General features: G+C 46.4%; 1 protein-coding gene across 12 annotated transcripts in view; it reads left to right on the forward strand.

Moving 5' to 3' along the window:
- PARN (poly(A)-specific ribonuclease) overlaps window positions 1–22,227 on the forward strand; it is a 173,122-nt gene that overhangs the window by 126,978 nt on the left and 23,917 nt on the right. For 11 of the 12 annotated variants that reach the window (XR_016226277.1, XR_016226280.1, XR_016226279.1 and 8 more), the window contains one exon: window positions 3,740–3,929. Coding sequence is in view for 7 of the 12 variants with exons in the window: in XM_002711762.6 (XP_002711808.2) it covers window positions 3,740–3,929 (190 nt within the window). In the remaining 5 variants the exon portion in view is untranslated. Of the gene's footprint in view, window positions 1–3,739; window positions 3,930–22,227 lie in introns of those variants that run through there. The other variant, XR_016226278.1, reaches the window with a different exon arrangement.

The following is a 22,227-nucleotide window of genomic DNA, read 5'->3' on the forward strand; positions in this document are numbered from 1 at the left end:
TTGACAGAGTTACAGTGAGAGAGAGACAGAGAGAAAGGTCTTCCTTCCGTTGGTTCACTCCCCAAATGGCCGCTGCGGCCGGCGCTTGGCTGATCCGAAGCCAGGAGCTGGAACCAGGTGCTTCCTCCTGGTCTCCCATGCAGGTGCAGGGGCCCAAGCACCTGGACCATCCTCCACTGTCCTCCCAGACCACAGCAGAGAGCTGGACTGGAAGAGGAGTGACCGGGACTAGAACCCGGCGCCCATATGGGATGCTGGCACCACAGGTGGAGGATTAACCAAGTGAGCCATGGCACTGGCCCCCTACTGCTATTTTCTGTTGAGATTTTTATTAACTTTTATTTTATTTTGTTAAAAAGATTATTTATTTGAAAGTCAGAATTACAGAGAGAAGGAGGGGCCAAGAGAGAGAAGAGAGGTCTTCCATCCGCTGATTCACTCCCCAATTGGACACAATGGCCAGAGTTGCGCTGACCCGAAGCCAGGAACCAGGAGCTTCTTCCAGGTCTCCCATGTGGGTGCAGGGGCCCAAGGACTTGGGCTATCATCTACTGCTTTCCCAAGCCATAGCAGAGAGCTGGATGGGAAGTGGAGCAGCCAGGACTTGAATCGGTGCCCATATGGGATGTTGGCACTTTAGGCAGCAGCTTTACCCTCTACACCACAGCGCCGGGCCCACTTTTATTTTTAATTTTTCAAAGTTTTTGTTAGAATTTTTGCTGGAATTGTATTAATTGATCTATGGATGAATTCAGGACGGAATCAACATTTTGAGTAAGCCTTCCTGTTCATAAGCAGTCTGTCACCATAGTTGGAGAGACTTTGCTTAACAATGACGTAAATTCCTAATTTATTAAAAAAAAAAAAAAACCTAAGCATTGTCAGTAAACCTTTAAAACTCTTAATACAGAAGGTATTTTATAAGCTTATTGTCAAACTAAATACTATGCATATAGAAACACAGCAAGCTTGTGAAAGTATAAAATGTTTTTGGCTGTCGTCTATCAGTCAATTATGTCTTGTTTCCAAAGCAGCTTTGTTTCTTACCTGTAAGACCCTAGGCACTCGTGGTGAGCTTCTTGTTCTCTGTCCCTTTCTGTATGGTGACTGGACCCAGGCCTTCCTCAAGGGGTGCTGCGAAGGTTAAGTGCTGTGGTGTGGGCTGGGTGTCAAGAGCAGAGGACCAGGCCCAGTGAAGCAGTGAGTGGATGGGACTCTTAGTTGAGAGGAGCTCCCTCATTCCTCTGAAGGACTCGGGGAAGACTCTTAACACGCTTGGCTCCCTGGGAGCTGTGACAAAGGAGCAGGCCCGAAAGATGGCCTTGAATCAGTTCCCCAACACACTTGAAGGTTAGTGTTACCAAGCAGCCCGCTACATGCTGCTTCTGACAGGGGAGCTGGAATCGCGGGAGGACACGGTTGACAGCCAACTCATTTTGCTGACTCATCTGGTAGAGGCGTGGCTTTGAGCCAGAACTTGGCTTCTAGATGAAAGGCTGAGAGCCGCCAAGCTGCCAGACTTAAAGGAATGCTGGTGAATTACTGCCACGTGAGGGCCCGCAGTGTGAAGTGGATTGTTATTTGTTTCCCCCTCTAAGTGATCCTAATTCCAAATGTGCTCAGATAAATAATTTGCTCACCACAGTTAGGGAGTTGTTTGTAAATTTGCAAGTAAGCTGGGCTCAGTTATTGGAAACAGTTGGGTACCGCCAGGCAGGTCCTCTCTGCTCCTTCATGGCCCTGTCATTGCCTTCACTTGCATGGGGAATATTGACCCAAGCTACTCTTTGGCTTGGTAATCCAAATTAAACGTGAGAGAGGGTGATTACAGATGTCATTCCTTTGGGCTCTGTTTGCAAAATAAGCCTTCAGGTTAGAGGATGAAGTGCACAGGGGAAGACCCAGGAGTGTTCGTCACCAGCCCTTGGTAGGAGAATGATGGCGCAGCCCATGGGCTCTTGTCTGTCAGGAGACCCTTGCTTACAGGAAACCACCTCTACGTAAAACTGGTCTGTGACAGCATGAGTTTTACAAGTGTGGGGACGGTGTCTCCAAGTACTGCGCAAATGCTCGCGCAGTCTCCGGCCCAAAGGCACTCAGCGTGGGTTGCCAGATGGAAGCATGGCTGGGTGATGTTTGTGGGTACGCTAATGGGTGCGTGGGTGGATAAATGAGTTAAAAAAAAAAAAAAAAAAAACTTAAAAATGGGACACACTGAAAGCAGGAAAAGAAACTGTCCCAAGGAATAAGTTGTTGAGGACGGGAGCCTGTGTCTGTCTCAGAGGTGAGTGGAGGTCAGCAGGGGCGTGTTCTGCAGGACAGACTGCTCTGCCCGTGAGGCCTCCAAGGAGGTCGGGCTGTTGCTCTCTCCACTTCTCTGTATAAAATGAAAATCCCCTGATACGTTGAGGGGTTTCCTCCTTTTTTCCCCTTAACTCTGGAGCAAGTATTTGAAAAGTACAGCAATCTTCTGAGTAAAAAAGGTGTGTTTTTAAAGAAATGTGGGGTTTTTTCCTTGTTGTGTGTTTCTGGCTTGATTTTAGATGGCAGATATTTAGGGCATGATGTTCTGTAAACCACTGTTGTGCTGCGAAGTTTGAGCACATCTGGTATTGCTGGAGCGCCAGGTGTCAGACGTGTGGACCATCTGCAGGGTGCAGCTGGCTTTCCCTCTGATTTAAGGCCCTCAGCACTGGAGTCTGGTCCAGTTCTTGTTGCTGGTTGTATTCTGTTCTGATGGGTTCACAGAATCCTTGCCAAGAGCTGCTGTGTACTGAGGACCCTGCCTGGGGTAGGTGCATGGCCTCTGTTCCCAGGTTACGGTGCTCTTGCAGCCATCATGGCACCAAGATGCCCTGAGAGCGTGGCCAGGCTCTTACCGTCTTGTTGCCAGCCAGTGTGGACTGTGCCTGCGGACAGTGGCCATGGGCTAGGACAACATGTAACCAAGCCGCGTAAGCCAGAGCCAGCAGCGGGTGTCTGCCCCTGGTCCTCACTTCCACATTCCCACAGCCTCATGGGCAGGGGCTCCATGGGATTAGCACAAACCTCCCTGGCCTTTATCTGAAGCATTAGCTCCAAGCGCCCCTGTCAGCCAGAGCCGTGTTACAGAGAATTAGCAGTCTTTAAAAGCAGATGGAGAAGAGGCGTGTGTCCAGCATTGTGGCGATATCTTGGATTTGCAAGACTCAAAGTGAGATGCAGACGGGCCAAAGGGCCCTGGCCTCAGGGTTGGCGCCCCAGTGCTACACTCCCCGTGTGTGCTGCAGTGAGTCCCTGACCTCCACGCCTGCTTTCTTGTCATTGAAACAGTGTCTTCCTCCACGTGTGCTGTGAAGAGCACCAGGCACAGGCGTACAGTGGACCAGCAGCCCGTGATGCACCCATCACCACCACTGTGCACTTGGCTTTTGTGGTCATTTTTATTTTTAACAAAATAAGGTTTACGATTTTGTTTAGTGGTTTCCTTACTTTCACTTTCTTACTCTGAAACTAACTCTCAAGCAGTGAGAGCACACTCACTTGAGAGGGCGGCTGGGGAGCAGTGGCTCTGTTTTCTTCAGATGAGGAAGCTGCTGAGGGCTTGGGCCTAGTGGCACCTGTCTTCTGAGCGGCAGAGCTGGGGTCAGAGCTCAGACCCTAACCTGAGACCCCTCTGACGGCCTCGGGCCACCTTTCAGAAGTGACCTCTGCGGAGCTAGGCCAGACTTCTTACAGGACTTTTTCCTTTGCCTTGTAGCTGTCAATACCAGCAGATATGCGGAAAGCTATCGGATCCAGACCTATGCTGAATACGTGGGGAAAAAGCAGGAAGAGAAGCACATCAAGAGAAAGTGGACAGAAGACAGCTGGAAGGAGGTGGAGAGAAAGCGGTTAAACACGCAGGGCCTGTCGTACACGCTGCAGAATCACTGCTATGGCAACCACAGGTACGTGTGCTTGGCTACCTGACAGGACAGTTATTCCAGCAACAGCCTTTCGTGTTGCTTCTTAAAGGATGTAGGTAGTAACTCTGACTTCTGGGAAAGGTTTTTCATGTAGTAACAGAAGTGACTACTACTTTCGTTCCTGGCAGCTGTATAAACCTTAGCTATTTTAGACGGGGCCAAGACAGGTCCCGTCTGAGGGCTGAGGGCTCTGCCACTCCTCCACCAGTTCCACAAGGGACCAGGAGGAGAGCTGAGCTCATTTGTGTCCAGTCTCTCCCTGTTGGCAGCATGGCCCTGCCACTCCCTCTGACCCCTCTCAGACCAGCAGCCTCCGTGGGAAGAGGATGTGGCTCAGTTTCCCCTTAATCACCCCAATCCTACCTCCGGAAGAGAAATGCTGACATTTGGTATCTTTGTGAAGCCACACAGTTTTAGGAATAGAAAACAGGAAAAAGAGTCTATGTTCATTCTAGAAAGGTATAGTTGTTTTGTTTTGTTTTAAGATTTATGTTATTTATTGGAAAGACAGAGTTACAGAGAGAGGTAAAGAGAGAGAGAGGTCTTCCATCCTCTGGTTCACTCTCCAAATGGCCACAATGCCTGGAGCTGAACTGATCCAAAGCCAGGATCCAGGAGCTTCTTCCAGGTCTCCCAGGTGGATGCAGGGGCCCAAGGATTTGGACCATCTTCTGCTGCTTTCCCAGGCACACTAGCAGGGAGCTGGATTGGGAGTTGAGCAGACAAGACTTGAACCAGAGCCCATGTGGGATGCTGGTGCTTCAGGCCAGGGCTTTAACCTGCTGCACCACAGCGCCAGCCCCTCAAACCAGTATTCTGATATTGGATGTCCATGCTGTAACTCGCACAGCATAGCATTGGCCCCTAAATTGGGGCTATAAATAAGGCTTCTATAAACATTTCTGCTAAAAAAATTTTTTGTCAGCCTATGTTTTCGTTTTTCTTGAGAAAATACTAGGAGCAGATTTGTTGATTTGGGGAATAGGTATATGTTTAATTTTGTGATTTTATAGCCCACCAGTGTTATATATGTTCTAGTTGTCCCACATCCTTATCAACATTTAATGCTGTGTTTTCATTGTGATATTAATGAACCTTTTTCTCATGACTAATGATGTTGACTACCTTTTTATATGTTAGTTGGTCATTCAGATATCTTCTTTTTGAAGTGGCTGTCTCCTGTCCCCCCCCCCCTTTTTTTTTTGACAGGCAGAGTTAAACAGAGAGAAAAAGGTCTTCCTTCCATTGGTTCACCCCCAAATAGCCGCTACGGCTGGCACGCTACCCCTATCTGAAGCCAGGTGCTTCCTCCTGGTGTCCCATGCGGGTGCAGGGCCCAAGCACTTGGGCCATCCTCCACTGCACGCCCGGGCCACAGCAGAGAGCTGGACTGGAAGAGGGGCAACTGGGACAGAATCCGGCACCCCGACTGGGACTAGAACCCGGTGTGCCGGCGCCACTAGGTGGAGGATTAGCCTATTGAGCTGCAGCGCCGGCCGGTTTTAAAGTTTCTTTCTGTGTAAATTTAAGTAATCTATTTTTCAAGGATTATTCCTTTTCAGTTTAACTTAGATGTTCATTAGCTTACAATTATCAGATCAAAATATTCCTTTTTAATAGGCTCTATGAAGATGTCCCTGATGTTAGTAATTTGTGTCTCCTCTTCTTTTTCTTTGCTACCTGTTTATCCATTTTGTTCATCTTTTCCAAAGAACCAACTTCTTGCCTTACTGGGTTTTTTTTTTTTGTCTTCTTTTTTCATTTTATCTATATATTCTTATTACCCATCTTTATCCTTATTTTGGGCTTAATTTTCTGTTTTGTCCAACTTTTTTTTCTAAGATATATTTTTTATTTATTTGAAAGGCAAATTTACAAATTTGCAGAGAGAGAGAGGGAGAGATATAGAGAGGTCTTCTATCTGCTGGGTCAGGCCAAAGCCAGGAGCCCAGAGCTTCTTCAGGTCTCCCCAGTGGGTGCAGGGACTCAAGCACTTGGGCCATCTTCTGCTGCTTTCCCAGGCGTATTAGCAGGAAGCCAGATCGGAATTGGAGCAGCTGAGACTCAAAGGTATCCATATGGGATACCGGCACTGCAGGTGAAGGCTTAAGCTGCTGCACCACAACACTGGCCCCTGTCCAGCTTCTTGGCTTGGGAACTTAGCTCACTGACTTTTCACACATTTCTTCTTTTCCAGTGAAAGTATTTGAAACTGTTATTTTTTTCCTTTACCATCTGCCTAGCTGCCCACCACTGCTGTCTCTCATGAAGTACCTTCTAATTTCTCCTGCACTCTCATGTTTAAGCTACGGGTTATTTAAAACATTGGCGATCGCTGAGAATTATTTTATGGCTTGGCTTATGATTTGTCTTGGTGAATGTTCCATGTACATTTAAAAGATGGTTAGAATGTTCCATGAATATCATGTTAGGTTAAATTGGCTTATGATGTTGCTTAAATCTTTGGTATTCTTACTGAATTTTTAGGAGGGGAGGGGCCACTATTGAGAGAGGTATTAAAATTTTCCCATTGTGTTTGTAGATTTGTTTATTCCTCTGTCAATTTTTAATCCATTTTTCGTTTGTTTTGAAGCTCTTTTGGTAGATGTGTTAATGAATTACCCCTACTATTATTATTATAGACCATTTCTCTTCTAGTAATGTGTTGATGTTTGTCTAATGTTAGTATAGCCAGTCCTGTTTTCTTTCTCTGGGTGTTTGCATATTTTTGGTCAGTCTTTCATTGGCAACTTGTTTGTCTTTGTAATTAACATGTGTTTCTTATAAGCAGCATATAGTTGATTCTTGCTTTTTTATCCATTTGGCAAGCCCTGTCTTTTATTTTTAGTTAATGGTTAGTACAGCTCTGTCTCCTATCTGATTGTTGGTGTCCTGTTTATCCTGTTCCGTATGTCTCTGTTCCTCTCACTCTGATGCCTTTTGGATGAATTGTATATTATTTCATATTTGCTGATATTTTAGCATCCCATTTTAACTTCTCTGTTGACTTTCTGCTTATATTTTTATGTGTTATTTTTCTAGTCACTGTTCCAGAGTGGTGATTGGCAAACTGCAGCCCACAGGCCAAATCCAGCACATGTGTTTTTATAAACATTTATTGGAACACAGCTATACTCCTTCATTTACTGTTGCCTGTGGCTGCTTTTACATCACACAGGCAGAGTTGGGTAGTTGTCACAGAGATCTTGTGACCTTCCAAATTTAAACTAATTACTAATGGCTAGCACTGTCTAGAAAAATTTGCTGACCCTACCCTAGAATTACACTGTCCAGTATGGAAGCCATTAGCCACATGTGACTGTTAAGTATTTGAAGTCTTACTAGTCTAGAATGAGATGTTGTAAATATCCCGTACATACTAGATTTTTAAGATTTTTCGGCTACCTCATTAGTCATTGTTTATATGTTGAAATGATAATATTTTGGATATATTGGGTTAAATAAAAAATTAATAAAATTAACGTTGCTTTTTAAGATTTATTTATTTGCAAGTCAGAGTTAGAGAGAAAGAGAGCGTGATCTTCTTTCTACTGGGTCATTCCCTAGATGGCCGCAATAGCCAGGGCTGGGCCAGCCAAAGCCAGGAGCCAGGAGCTTCATCTGGGTCTCCCATGTGGATGGCAGGGGCCCAAACACTTGGGCCACCTTCTGCTGCTTTTCTTCTCAGGCCACTAGCAGGGAGATGGATGGTCAGTAGAATAGCCAGGATATGAACCCACAGTGCCATAATGCTGGCCCCATATGTTGCTTTTTTAATGGTGGCTATTTGAAAATTTTTAATTAGGCTGGCGCCGCAGCTCACTAGGCTAATCCTCCGCCTTGCGGCGCCGGCACACTGGGTTCTAGTCCCGGTCAGGGCGCCGGATTCTGTCCCGGTTGCCCCTCTTCCAGGCTAGCTCTCTGCTGTGGCCAGGGAGTGCAGTGGAGGATGGCCCAAGTACTTGGGCCCTGCACCCCATGGGAGACTAGGATAAGTACCTGGCTCCTGCCATCAGATCAGCGCGGTGCGCTGGTGGCCATTGGAGGGTGAACCAACGGTAAAGGAAGACCTTTCTCTCTGTCTCTCTCTCACTGTCCACTCTGCCTGTCAAAAAAAAAAAGAAAAAAAGAAAAAAGAAATTTTTTAATTATATATCTGGATCATGTTGTATTTTATTGACTGAGTACTGTTTTAGGATTATAATATGACAATGTATCTTCAAGTGAAAATTGTACCACTTCATGACCAGTGTAAGACTCTTAGAACAGTGTCTTTCCTTTCACCTGCTGACATGCTGTCTGGTCTGTTGTCTTGTATTTTACTTCTATGTATTCTTAATTTTTTTTTAAGATTTATATATTTATTTGATAGAGTTACAGTCAGAGAGGGAAGGACAGAGAGAGAGATCTTCCATCTGCTGGTTCACTCCCCATATGACCACAGTGGCCAGAGCTGAGCTCATCCAAAGCCAGGAGCCAAGAGCTTCTTCAGGGTTTCTCTCGTGGGTATAGAGGACCAAGGACTTGGGCCGTCTTCTTCTGCTTTTCCAGGCCATAGCAGAGAGCTGGAACAGAAATGGAGCCGTGGCTTTAACCTGCTGCACCACAGCGCCGGCCCCTCTATATATTCTTTAAACTCCATGATACATTGATCCATTGATCCATTTTGTTCTCTCTCTCTCTCTCTCTCTTTCTCTCTCTCTCCCTCTCCCTTCTTTAGGCAGTTAAAGCTCAAGGGACTAAAATAGTGTAGAGGGAAATGTTATACATGTCATAAATATGAACGTGCGCACTCAGGCACTCGTCATTAGGAAGGTCCAGCTACGACTGGGGGACCTTGCTGGCTGAGAGAAGAACAGCTCCCTTCAGCCCCCTCTGTGACTCACATCTATTACTGTAGAGTTCACGCTGAGGCCCTGGAGACACAACGGTGCTCTCGGCTGTTAGTGCTGATTTCCGCATGGAATCGCCATATAGCACCTTCTTTTTTAAGGCAGAGTTACAGGAAGAAAGAGGGAGGGAGGGAAGAGAGAGAGAGAGATCCTCCATTCACTGGTTCACTCCCCAGTGACCGCAGCGGCCAGAGCTAGGAGCTTCCTTCCGATCTCCCACATGGGTGCAAGAAATCCTCTGCTGCTTTCGCAGGCACATTAGCAGGGAGCTGGATTGGAAGTGGAGCAGCCGGGACTCGAACTGGCGTGCCCATAAAGAATGTTGGCATTGCAGGTGACAGCTTTACCTACTATGCCACAACACCGGTCCCCGGACCATGGAGCATCATTTTGCAATAGACCCAGTGTCCAGAATGTCTAAGAGATTTATAGTTGATAACTGGAAAAAAGAGCAGACTTGGGTTCTAGGGAAACTGGACCAGTCATAAATTTGCATGAGAAGGGGAGGAGGAGACTGGTGTGGGTGGTGTGAGATCTGAGTAAGCGCAGGGATGGAGGGATGTGTAGTGTTGAGAGGTCTGCCCTGCGTGCAGAATCACCTGAGAGCTCACTAATGGGCATTAACAGGCGCAGATGCTGCCCTCATGCCTGGAAGGTAGATACTGTTTCACCGCCCATTTTATTAATAATATTCTATAATTAATAGAAGTGGCCTTCTGAAGCCATCGCGCCCCTGATAGAGACTTTGGCTAGTCATGCCTTTGGCTCATTTCACCTACTGGGAGAATCCTTTTGGCTGTGTTTCATTCTGTGAGACTAAAATTCAGCCTTCTTCGAAAATTTAGTAGCTCCTGGGAAAGCATGTATTAAAGCCGTGGTTTGGGGATTTGACATAGTTTTCATCCGAAATTACTGGTTCCTCCAAGTAACCGAATGGAACATTACCTTAGGAAGGGGGAAGCAAGCCCTTTGGAGACAAAGGAGCTCAGTAGGCAGTGTTCCAGGACCCATTACCACATCCGAGTGCTTACGCATTGGTTCAGAAACGGACTGAGGAACAGGTGTTGCCTCTCCGCCTGCTGAAAATGCCTTCGAGAGGACAGAAACCGTGGAGCTGAGTGGAAGCGGAATGAACTTACTAAGCAGCCAGAAGCCAAGGGTCCTAGTTCTGGCTTTGCCACCACCACCACTAGCACCTAGGAAAGATTCTTCCCTTCAGTCCGCCTGCATCAGGAGCCCAGCACATGTCCTGTTCTCCCAAATGCTCTTACACTGTGTGCACAACAAGGCATGCAGAGGAAATGGCCAAAAACTCCTCTTTTTGTCTGATTTTGTCCTCAAATGGGAAATAGCAGTCTCTTCTCACCTTGAGGTTCTATGTTTTAAAATCCCTGTACTGGCAGAGTGTTTATTTAAGAAACATTTAGTAAAAATATGATTAGGTAAGGCAGTGTCACAAATGAACCTATGAACGAAAGCCCTTTACTGTGCTGAAATAAGGGCCGGACACCAAATCAGCAAGCATGCTTGACCGTCTGAATGGGTACTGCACTCTGAATTTGCACCTGCCCTTAACAGCCCAGGGTTTTTTAGAAACTCCTTCTCCCCAGGGTTTCAAAGAGACGGTCATGAAGCACTGGGCTTGTGGCAGATGACACACACTCGGCCCTTTGTGCCTCGGTGTGCTGGGCCTCTGCTCCATGCTCTTCACGTGGAGGGGGGCTGTCTCCACTTAACAGGCTGGAGTTCTGTGGCAAAGCACCAGCCCCTCTTCCCCTGGGGCTGCTCACTCCCTTGCTCTGTGCTGACCCAGGCTCCATTGCAGAAATTTTGTTTCTGCTTTAACTGTCTCTTGTGTTCCCAGCCCTCAGCTACCTTTGCTTGGGGAGATTTCCTGTGTTTAGCTGTTATTTGCATCTAAGTCACACACTAAGGAACAGAATTTACATCTCTGTCATGAGTAGATTATATTCCTCAATGTACATGCCCTGATCGGAATGTACACCATGTGGGCATATGGCCTTGACCTAATGAATCAAGGAAGTCCCCTACTAAGCACAGGACATACGTATGATCTGATACACCACTGTCTGTTTGTCTAACGTAAGGAATCCCCTGCATAATACTATCAGCTGCTGAGGCGCTAGGAATTTGTTTTGTTATGGCAGCAGTGCTGTGCCTCTTTCCTTTGGCTAGAGTTGGTGTGGTGGTGCTGCTCTTAAACACTCAAACATGGGAAAGATACCCCTCCTCTCAGAAACCCACACAGATTACCAAACATAATGAATCTGTGAGTGATAAGAGCCTGACACTCCAGGCCTCTACCTCACAGGCAACAGTTGATAACTTAGGGAGAGAGAGCTCAGACAGTGAAAATGACATGACAGCAGACAATGCAGCAATGCCTAGTCAGCCACCCCCCAGATACCCATGGGATGAACTTAGACGACCTCGAGGCGATAACCCATGTGAGGTCATCCCATCTGTACCCAGTGAGGATCCCCACATTTGTGGCAGTCTCCAGGCACCCCAGACTCTCAGGGCAGGTGCTAGCCCCCATCCCACCGGTATGTTTGCTGTTATTGTTGAAGTGGACACAGAATTCAGGCCCTGGATTCCAACGCCTGTAAACGGGCTTCTGCTAACCAAGGGCCGAGGATATGCTTGTGTCTTTCCAGAGAATGTGGGACAGCCAATTTGGGTTCCAGCCAGAAACATCAAGCCTGCAACTGACAGCCAACCAGAACCAGCTGAACAAGGCTGAGAATCTGCCTTGTTAGCAGATGCACCTGCCCTATCACCCTACCCTGAGAAACTGCCCATAGCCACATCTGCTACTGTTTTATACCCCCCTCGCTCTGGTCAGCCACTCGAACAGCCCACAGCCTGTGTGTGGTCATGCCATTCCTGATTACCATTGTTCCTCATTACTACCCCCATCTGAGCAAGCACTCCTGTGGTCTCCCGTTTTGAGCACTGGTTAGTCAATGACGGGTAAGATCCCCTGGAGGACAACCTAAGACAGGCACAGCTGCGTACGGAGACCACATGGAAACGGGGTCAACAATGGTATGGCCAAGAATCATGCCTCCCGTTGCTCAAAAATAAACGAAAAGGGGGGAAAGTGGTGGAATGAGAAGGCCATGCCAAGATGGCCACTGGCAACAGAAATTGCCTGACAACAGGCTGTGATTGGATGGCTTCAGAAACCACATGGCAACAGAGCCTGCCTGGCAACAGGCTGTGATTGGTTAGGGCATAGACCGCCCCTTGACCGGATTGGCTGCCTCAGCTGTATAAGCTGCTGTACCAACTGAAATAAACAAGTCTGCGGGCTACTTGCTTCTGGCCTGCTTTCACCCAACTCCTGGGGTCTTTGTGGTTACTCCGCGCCTCTTGCCCACACCATGCTTCTCCTCTCAGAACAAATCCACCTCAACAAAGGACTATAGAAGTTACGCTAGTCTGAGTCCAGGCAGAGTAAATGCTGGTGAATTCAAAGTAGAATTTTTGGGTTAAATATACCTTAGCAAAGAAAATGTTTCCCATGGCACCTTTTATTTTATTTATTTATTTATTTATTTACAGGCAGAGTGGACAGTGAGAGAGAGAGACACAGAGAGAAAGGTCTTCCTTTGCCGTTGGTTCACCCTCCAATGGCCGCCGCGGCCAGCGCACTGCGGCCGGCGTACCACGCTGATCCGATGGCAGGAGCCAGGTGCTTTTCCTGGTCTCCCATGGGATACAGGGCCCAAACACTTGGGCCATCCTCCACTGCACTCCCTGGCCACAGCAGAGAGCTGGCCTGGAAGAGGGACAACTGGGACAGAATCCGGTGCCCCGACCGGGACTAGAACCCGGTGTGCCGGCGCCGCAAGGTGGAGGATTAGCCTAGTGAGCCACCATGCCGGCCCCCATGGCACCTTTTAAGGCACTAGAATGATAAATGCAGCTAATGATAAAAGTTCATACAGTACAGGATAATGTAAAATTAAGGGTCGGGCCAGAGAAGGACATGGAATGGGCGATTGTCTCAGCAGTTAAGATGCTCACATCCCTTATAGGTGTGCCTGGGTTCAAGTCCCCACTCCACTTCCGATGCAGCTTTCTGCTGATGCACATCCCCAAGAGCCAGCAGGTGATGGGTCTCTGCTACCGACGTGGGAGACTTGGATGGAGATCCAGGTTCCTGGCTTTGACTTGGCCCAGCTCCAGCTGTTGCAGCCTACTCTTTATTTAGTTATTTTTAAGGGGTAGACAGACTACTCCTGCCCTCTGTTTCATTCCCCCAAATAGCTGCAGTGGCTGAGGTGTCCCCAGGCTGAAGCTGAGAGCCAGTAACTTGATTGAGTTCTCCCACGTGGGTGGCAGAAACCCAATTATTTGAGCCGTCACCACTGCCTCCCAGGTCTGCATTGGCAGGAAGCTGGAGTAGGGATTGAGGAGCAGAGCTAAGACTCAAATCCAGGTACTCTGATGTGGGACCCAGGTGTCCTAACGAGTGTCTTAACTGCTAACTGAGCTAAATGCTTGCTCACTCTACCTTGCCTTTTTCTTTAGCCGTGGACCTTGGAAATCACTCTTACCCTGCTTTTGTTAAAATGTGACTTTACATTGCTGGCAGTTGTAGTGTTCTTTAGCGTTTTTAATAAAGCATAGTAACCAGTTAAACCTAGCTCTCTGTATTGTAGTTTAAATTATCCATCTTGTAGCAAAATTTATGAATATTGTATGAGAAAATGGTTTATGAAAAACGAATTCATGACCAGTGCTCTCATTCCAAAAAATAATTCTTCTTTTACCTTTTCTCATCTTCTTTACTCCTTTCTGTCCCATCACTGTAAAGGTATAAGTCGCAGACTCACAGCGTGTGTCTTGGAATAGGCAGAGACCAACATGAAAATAGAGAGAATGCTCATATTTATTAAGCAGGTTCTTCATTCTGTACAACACCTCAGTGAAACCCACGGTGCTATGCCTGATTTATACATGAGAAAGTTGAGTCCCAGAGAGGCTAAATAATTTAGCTACAGATATACAGGATCCTGATTCACAGGCATTTTAAATCCATAGCCCAATGTGAATTAGTTGATCTTTTATATCAGTCATGTCATGTTTACGCTTTGAGTGCATATTTGAGAGCAATGCAGTGTCATTGCACTAAGTTATCTTCTCTTAAATTAAAAAGGGGGGGGGGTAAAAAAATCCTTAAGGAAACATCCAAATTTCAACCTGCTTTCCTTTGGAGAGAGGATTGGGGTGTCCAGCACCAGCCACCACCAATGTAAAACTGCAAGTTGTTTAAAAGATTTAAAGAAACAGAAGTGACCCCAGTATGTGCAGCAAGCCAGTATCAGAAATGCCGAATTGCCTCCTTCTAGTGTAGTCGGCATGGTCATCCTCTTAGAAGAATCCGTTTTTGGTGTTGGAGAGATTGATTAATTTTAAAAGAAGGAGCTGGAGCAAGTCCAGAGGGTGCAAGCAAAGGGAAATGCAGGGTCTGTTAGCCTGGAACAGAGGTACCAAAGGGCTGGGGGGAGGAGGATGACCACCAAGAGAAAAGGAATGAGTCTCCATCCTCCCAGAGGACTGACGGGGAACCCAGGGGTCTCAGCATCACTGTTGAGCTGATAACCCAGCTTCATGCTGCTTAGCGAGGGGGAGTGGCTGCTGCCCCTAGACAGTCCGTGCTGCCCACCTGCTGCGTTTCCCTCTTCTTTGGTTAGGTCACTGTGCCATTTCAGAAAAGAAGACCAGTGGAGCCCCTTCACACCTCTTCTGAATTATTTATTTGAATAAGAACAGTGAACAAGCCCCACTCAGCCCTGCCTCTGTTCAGCTCCTTGTCACCTTGCCAGCTGAACAACCAATGGGAACAGAACAGAATCTGTTTTAGGAAATTCAAGTAAATATTCTGCACACAACTAGAGTCTGGCTCATGTAAAATGCAAAATATTGAAGTATGCAGTTACTAATAAAATGGAATCCTTAACCAAGAAACTTTCTTAAAAAGCTATTTCTTGTGGGTTTATTTATTTAGTTGTTTTTTTGTTTGTTTGTTTGTTTTGTTTGTTTGTTTGTTTTTTTTGAAAGCCAGAGCGAAAGAGAGATCTTCCATCTAGTGGTTCACTCCTAGATGCCCACAACAGCAAGGTATGGGCCAGGCTGAAGCCAGAAGCCAGGAGCCAGGAGCCAGGAACTCAGTTCAGGTCTCCCACGTGGGTGTTAGGGACCAAGTATTTTATCCATTACCTCCTGTCTCTCAGGGTGCACATTAGCAGGAAGCTAAATTAAAAGCTGAACCAGGCATTCCGATATGGGATGCAGGCATCTTAAGCAAAGACTCAACCACTATGCCATATGCCTGCTTCTAACCAGGAAAATTGGCTTCACCATGGAATTCTCTTTAAGACATAAAACCTAGTTTTAGTCCAGATGTAGTTCATAAACACCCCATCCATCCACCTGTGTGGTCAGGTGTCAGTGTAAGGTAGACTGATCTAATTTGTCCCTTTTGGCTTCCATTGTATCAGCAGATTAGGACACCTTTGTTTTCTTGCACAGGAGATACTTCTGCAGGATTCTTAGGAATAATATAAAAAGATGCAGGTGCCTGGCATAAATAAAATGTGCCATACACATGCAGTGAGCACTCTTCAGCCTTGGAAAGGAAGGAAATTCTAACACATGTCACAGCATGGATGCACCTTTAGGAGATTATGCTAAGAGAAATAAGTCAATCACAAAAAGATAAGTACGGCCCAATTCCATTCAGTGGTTGTCGTGGCCTGGGAGAGGAGGAAGGAGGACTTGTTTAATGGTGTTTCAGTTTTGCAGGAGGAAGAGGGTTCTAGAGATTGGTGCACATAATGGGAATGTGCTTAACATCACTGCACTGAATAATTAAGCATGGCTATGACAGCACATGTTCTATTATGTGTACTTAACCGGAATTACAATGTTTTAAGAAGATATTCAAGCAACTCAGAATGCAGTTTTTTATAATAAAATGTCACAGGAGCTGGCACTGTGGCGTAATGGGCTTAGGCCTCTGCCTATGGCACTGGCATCCCATATGGGCGCTGGTTTGAATCCTAGCTGCTCCTCTTCTGATCCAGATCTCTGCTATGGCCTGGGAAAGCAGTGGAAGACGGCCCAAGTCCTTGGGCCCTTGCACCCATGTGGGAGACCCAGAAGAAGGTCCTGGCTCCTGGCTTCAGATTGGCACAGCTCTGGCCATTGTGGTCATTTGGAGAGTGAACCAGTAGAAGGAAGAGCTGTCTCTCTCTCTCTCTCTCTCTCTCTCTCTCTCTGTCTGCAACTCTTGTCTCTCAAATAAATAAAATGTTTTTTGTAAAAAGACACTAGATTGTTAAAATTTGACTTGAAGCCTTTCTCATCATGGTTCAGGTTTGAGGTAGTACAGATGAGAAACCCAAACTATTTTATTTATTTATTTATTTATTTATTTATTTATTTATTTATTTTGACAGGCAGAGTGGACAGTGAGAGAGAGAGACAGAGAGAAAGGTCTTCCTTTGCCGTTGGTTCACCCTCCAATGGCCGCCACGGCCGGCGCGCTGCGGCCGGCGCACCGCGCTGATCCAAAGGCAGGAGCCAGGAGCCAGGTGCTTTTCCTGGTCTCCCATGGGGTGCAGGGCCCAAGCACTTGGGCCATCCTCCATTGCACTCCCTGGCCACAGCAGAGAGCTGGCCTGGAAGAGGGGCAACCGGGACAGAATCCAGCGCCCCGACCGGGACTAGAATCTGGTGTGCCGGCGCCGCTAGGCGGAGGATTAGCCTAGTGAGCCGCGGCGCCGGCCCTAACCCAAACTATTTTAAAAATTTAAAATATTTGAAAGACAGAGTTACAGAGGAAGGTAAGGACAGAGAGAGAGAGAGGTCCTCCATCAACTGGCTCACTCCCCAAATGGCCACAACAGCTGGAGCTGAGCCAATCAAAGCCAGGAGCCAGAAATTTCTTTCAGGTCCCCCTTGTGGGTACAGGGGCCCAAGAACTTGGGCCATCCTCTGCTGCTTTCCCAGGTGCATTAGCAAGGAGCTGAATTGAAAGTGGAGCAGCCGGGACTCCAGCCAGCACCCATACGGGATGCCAGCACTGCAGGCCAGGGCTTTAACCCACTGTGCTTCTCGTGTGTATATTTTTAAAAAGCATTCACTCTTAAGTTTTCTGTAGTTGATTTTTTAAAAATTAGTTATTTCATTAAAATAGAAATTTTAGCAATGATCTATATATCTTTAAATTTGAAAACATAGAAGGTTTGTCACCTTCTCTGTTAAAATCCAGCATTCTTATCTCAAAGCTCCTGAACGCCCGCTTTCTTTTCACCTCACGCTTTGAAGAGTGTGTCATCTCAGGATTTTATCTTAAATAACACGAAGCTAAGTTTAACATCATCTTAACGCTTACGTGACTTTTGATGTGATGGAACACTGATGTTTCATAACCACAGTAATACCTGAAATTAACATTTCCTTTCCAAATCCCCATGTTATTTATTTGGTCAACCCTAGGTTAGAGTTGTTGTCGTCTGTGTTTCCAACTGTGTTGATGTAGTAGTATTACATTACTTACATTCACATGATAATAGTAATTTTCTTGTATTAGTATAATGGTGCTAGCAGTAGATAGAAATTTCCCCCAGCACATATAGATAGCGAAGTGAAATACCTTTTTTCCATGTCTGTTAACAAAGTGCAGAACAGATTTCTTATTTGAGTTGCCCAAATCATGTGTATTTAGATTGTTCATGGATTTTAGCATTAGCTGAGATACAGTAAAACCTATATTCTAATTCCCAGATCTAGAGGTCCTTAACATTTTTGTGGCATTTTTTTCACCACTATGTGCTTATTCAAACTTCTGCTAGTGTAGTGTAAGTTAGCAGGAACTGGAGGGTGTTTGTGACGGACAAGCGCAGTGGCCCACACCACGCTGATGGCTGTGCTCCTGGGTGATTCCCTGTGGATCTGAGGCACTTCCTTTGTCTACTCCAGGCTCTCTGAAGTAGCTTTTCATGTGTCACTGGTAGTGCAGAAGCCCAGTGCTTGCCAGATGGGAGCATTCGTGGGCCTCCCTCCTCCACCCTTCCTTCTCTGGTCGGGAAATAGGTGTTTACTGCACAACTCTTGAAGCTGTTCTTTGTGTTTGAGTTTAGTAAGAAATTGTTGGGAGAGGGGAGCTGTGTCCCCTGGAAACCTCGTCTACGGTTCCAGTGGAGCAGGAAAGTAGAGTCCGCGTGGTTCTTGGGGATCCACTGGTTCCGGCACCCTGAGTTGACAGATGGCCGTAGGCTGATGCTTACCTGTCCACGGTGAGGCTGCCGGAACTGGCCCTCCTCGCCATCCCGCTGCGAGGCCCATCCTGAGCAGGCCACCTGCCTGCTTCTTTGCCTGCTCTCGTCCCCTCCTCCTCTGCTCAGGTCTTTCAGATCAGACCTCCCACCTTCCCCACCGTAGGCCAGGGAGGGACCAGAGCAGGCACTGGCGTTTGTTGAGTCTGCCCTTTGCCAGGCTTCATAACGTGTGCTCTTTTGTTTTGTTTTCTCATTTATTTCTCACAATAACCTGTTTTATAATTCAGGAACCTGCTCAGAGCCACAAAACTCATAAATGGCCACAAAACTCTTAAAGATTCAAGCCTTCCTCTCTCTCCTTTCAGATCCCTTTCATTCTTTCCAAAATGCTGCTGCCTCCTCCTGGGAGGATTCAGGATCCTTCCCCACCCCTGGAAATGCTTCTGTGGGATGCCTTCAGGCCTCCTGAGGTCTCTGGGAATTCCTTGCCTTGCAGATTCTTGTAGGAAGTGTTACAGTCGGGGATTGTTGTTTGCTTATATCAGCATTCCAGCACCTAACAAATGTTGCATTGTAGTCCTCAGAAAAACACTTAGGTCAATGAATGAACAAGAGAACTCGTAACACACTTGAAACATGTCTTCTATCCACTTGGTTACTGGAGAAGGATGTGCACATGGCATTTTATTTTTAAAGATTTATTATATATTTTATTTGAAAGAGTTACAGAGAGAAGGGGAAAGACAGAAAGAGATCTTCCACCCACTGGTTCACTCCCCAAATGGCCACAACAGCCAGGGCTGGGCCAGACCAAAGCCAGGAGCCAGGGGCTTCATCCAGGTCTCCCATGTGGGTGGCAGGGGCCCAAGCACTTGAGCCATCTTCAGCTGCTTTCCCAGGCACATTAGCAGGGAGTTGGGTTGGAAGTGGAGCAGCCAGGAATTCAACCAGTGCCCATATGGGATGCCAGCATTGCAAGTGAAGGCTTTACCCACTATGTCAAAGCACCTGTCAACCCATACCCTCTGCTATGGCCTGGGAAAGCAGTAGAAGATGACCCAAGTCCCCCGTGGGAGACCCAGAAGAAGTTCCAGGCTCTTGGCTTTGGATCAAACCAGCGGATGAAAGACCTTTCTTTCTCTGCCTCTGCTTCTCTGTAACTCTGACTTTCAAATAAATAAATAAGGAATGGGATTCTTTTCATAATTACACCAATATCTACGTTACTTTATTGCCTGCCTTGTTTAGCTTGAAAGAGCCTCCTGAAGACAGGAGTAGATCAGCTGTGGATGGGATGTCTCGGGTCTGAAGAGCACTCGTGCATACCTTACCACATTTTTAAAGGAAATCAGTTGTGTCTGATGCTGTGGAAGTCGGAAACCAGGCCACCGCTCCTTTAGCATTTCATCACACGTCACTGTTTGATGTGGAGAACTGGGGACTCCTGTAAATGACCGCGAGGACGTTCGTTCATCATCTTGAATTAACAGGGATTCGTGTTAGTTTGCTGCAGTCACACAGATAAAGGAGAGTGTTCAGGCAGGGGAGTGGTTGGCACCAACCTCCTTCCCCGTCGTCATCTGTGAAGCAGCCCTGTACTTCCACATCTGGCCCTGCCCAGGTGACATCACAAGGTTCTCTTCTTCTCAAGTTGGAGTTGGTGGGTTCATAAGAAAACCGGAAGGAACCAAAAATGGTAATTTCGCAAGAGATGCAATGTCTACAAAAACACACAGGATTAAGAGTGGTGGTATAAACTCTGCTGTTGTTTAGGTAATTGACTTTGAGTTTTTTATTATGTGTCATTTCTATTTATAAATGTTAATAATTGTGGAGTATATTAATATCACAGTGATACTACTTCAGTTGCGGAACTGGTTTTTTTAAGAGGCATAGATGGAATCTTGTCAAGAAAGAGTAACATCTGTAACTGGATGGTGTAGAGTGTTCCCTGGTAAAACATGCACTTGTGGAACTGGAGGAAGCCTGGAGGTGACCTGGTTCACCCTCCATCACCTTGCAGGGGAGAAGAGGGGGCTCAGAGAAGTTGTGTCTTTAGAGGGTCAGTTGTAACAGCGGATTTTACTCCTTGAAAGACAGTTACTTACTGATGTTGCAGTGGCTGGCTGTGTGTTAAGTGAAGCTTCATGAAGTCCTTGCATTGTCTTTCTTTTAAAATATTTTCAGTGAAACATGTAAATATTGTTTTAAATGCCAGATAATACCGAAAAGTTTATAATAAAAGGTAGCATTCCCCTGTTAACCTCATGCTGTCCCTCAGAGGCAACCACTTTGATTTCGTGCTTTTGATGTTTATCTTTTTTCCCCCAAATATTGCGTTTCCTGCTGCTTCTTGAGTTTTCTGCTTATCTGTGGACTCACAGCTATGTGGCAGGGACGTTGCCCTTCATCCACATGGCTCGCGTCGTCTTCCTCCCTTGCCCTTCTTCCAGTCTTCCTCCAACTGGGTGTAGAAATGCTGTTCTCTCTGTATCTGAAATTATGTGATAAGAGGAAGGAACGTACTGTTCAGACTACTCTGGGTGAGGTTTTTGTTTTGTTTTTAATTCGGATTTCTTTAGTTTTTACCCAGTGCCCTTTTCCCGTCTCAGTTCTGGGACCTCATCAAGGATACACATCACATTTTGTCATCCTGTCTCCTTGGGCACCTCGAGTCTGCGATGGTTTCTCAGGCCTCCTGCTCGAGGAGTACAGACCAGCAGTTCTGTAAAATGTTCTTTCATTTGAGCTTGTCAGTGGTTTTCTAATGGTTAAACTGGGGTTGTGGGTTTGGGGATGGAAGACCAGAGAGGTGAATCAGGAGTTCGTGCTGTAGACAGGACTCCTCTCTTTGGGGGAAACCTTCATCGCCTGGCTCAGGCGGTGTCTGAACTCCCCACCGTGTTCTTTTCCCCCTCTCTGTTCTGGGCTCTGAAAGGAAGTCACTGCAGTTGGCCTCTTCCTCCGCCTGCAGGTTCTCCTCCACAGGTCAGCCAACCGTGATGGAAAATGTTGAGAGGAACTGAACATTTGCAGGTGGTTCTTATTGTCATTGTTGCCTAAACAATAGATAGAACAACTGTCGTCATTAAGTGTACAAGTGACCTAGAGATGAGGTGGAGGATGTGTCTGGGTTGTAGCACATGCTGTGGCGTTTCACAGGTGTGAGAGGACTCGAGCATCTTCAGATCCTGGTGCCTGCAGTGGGTTCTGACTAATCCCCGCAAATACCTAGCACCCAGCACCTTATGGGTGGGCTGTTGCCCACCTCCTTTAGGACGGGTATCTACACAAACTATTGAGAATTCTTCTGGGTGAGACATTTGGCTCTTCCCCCTTCTCATTTAACATTTATTCAACCATTTATCTATATTATATAAGTTCTTTATAGAGAAATAAAACATTTTTCTCACTGGTTTCTAATGTTTTCAGTTGCAGTGTACTAAGATAAGCTTTTGCTCTTTTATTTCATTTCTTTATTTTTAATATACAGTAAGAAAATTTGTAATTTTTTGACAAAAATTGCTGAAGGTCACAGGAAAATCAATGTTTCCTGTTGATCATTAAGATAGCTTTGAGGAACCAGTGTTGTGGCATAGTAGGTTAAGCCACCACCTGCGACTCTGGCTGCTCTACTTCCGGTCCAGCTCCCTGCTAATACTCCTGGGAAAGCAGTGAAAGATGGCTCAGGTAATTGGGATCCTGCCACCCACATGGGAGACCCTGCCATTTGGGGTGTACAGCTGGTGGAAGATATTCTGTCTGTCTGTCTGTCTGTCTGTCTCTCTTCCTTTCTCTGTAACTCTGCCTTTCATGTAAAATAAATAAAATCTTTAAAAAAGAAAAAAGATGGCTTTGCACCGTGTCTGCTTGTCCAGACACTTTGATGATCCTGCCCTGCGTGCAAAACAGGGTTGGAATGTCCTGGGCCCAGGCTTTGTCTCCGTTTGCTCTGAGCTCCTTTTTCCTGTCTGTGTATTGATTTCCTTGGGTTTTCACCCCTCTTGTTGGAGGCTTTCTTCCCAGACCAGGCTCCGGCATCCATTAGTAAGACTGAACTGAAGCTCCTCC

Source organism: Oryctolagus cuniculus, chromosome 19, assembly GCF_051225735.1.
Source record: "Oryctolagus cuniculus isolate XC-2025 breed Fujian yellow rabbit chromosome 19, ASM5122573v1, whole genome shotgun sequence".
NCBI lineage: Eukaryota > Metazoa > Chordata > Mammalia > Lagomorpha > Leporidae > Oryctolagus > Oryctolagus cuniculus.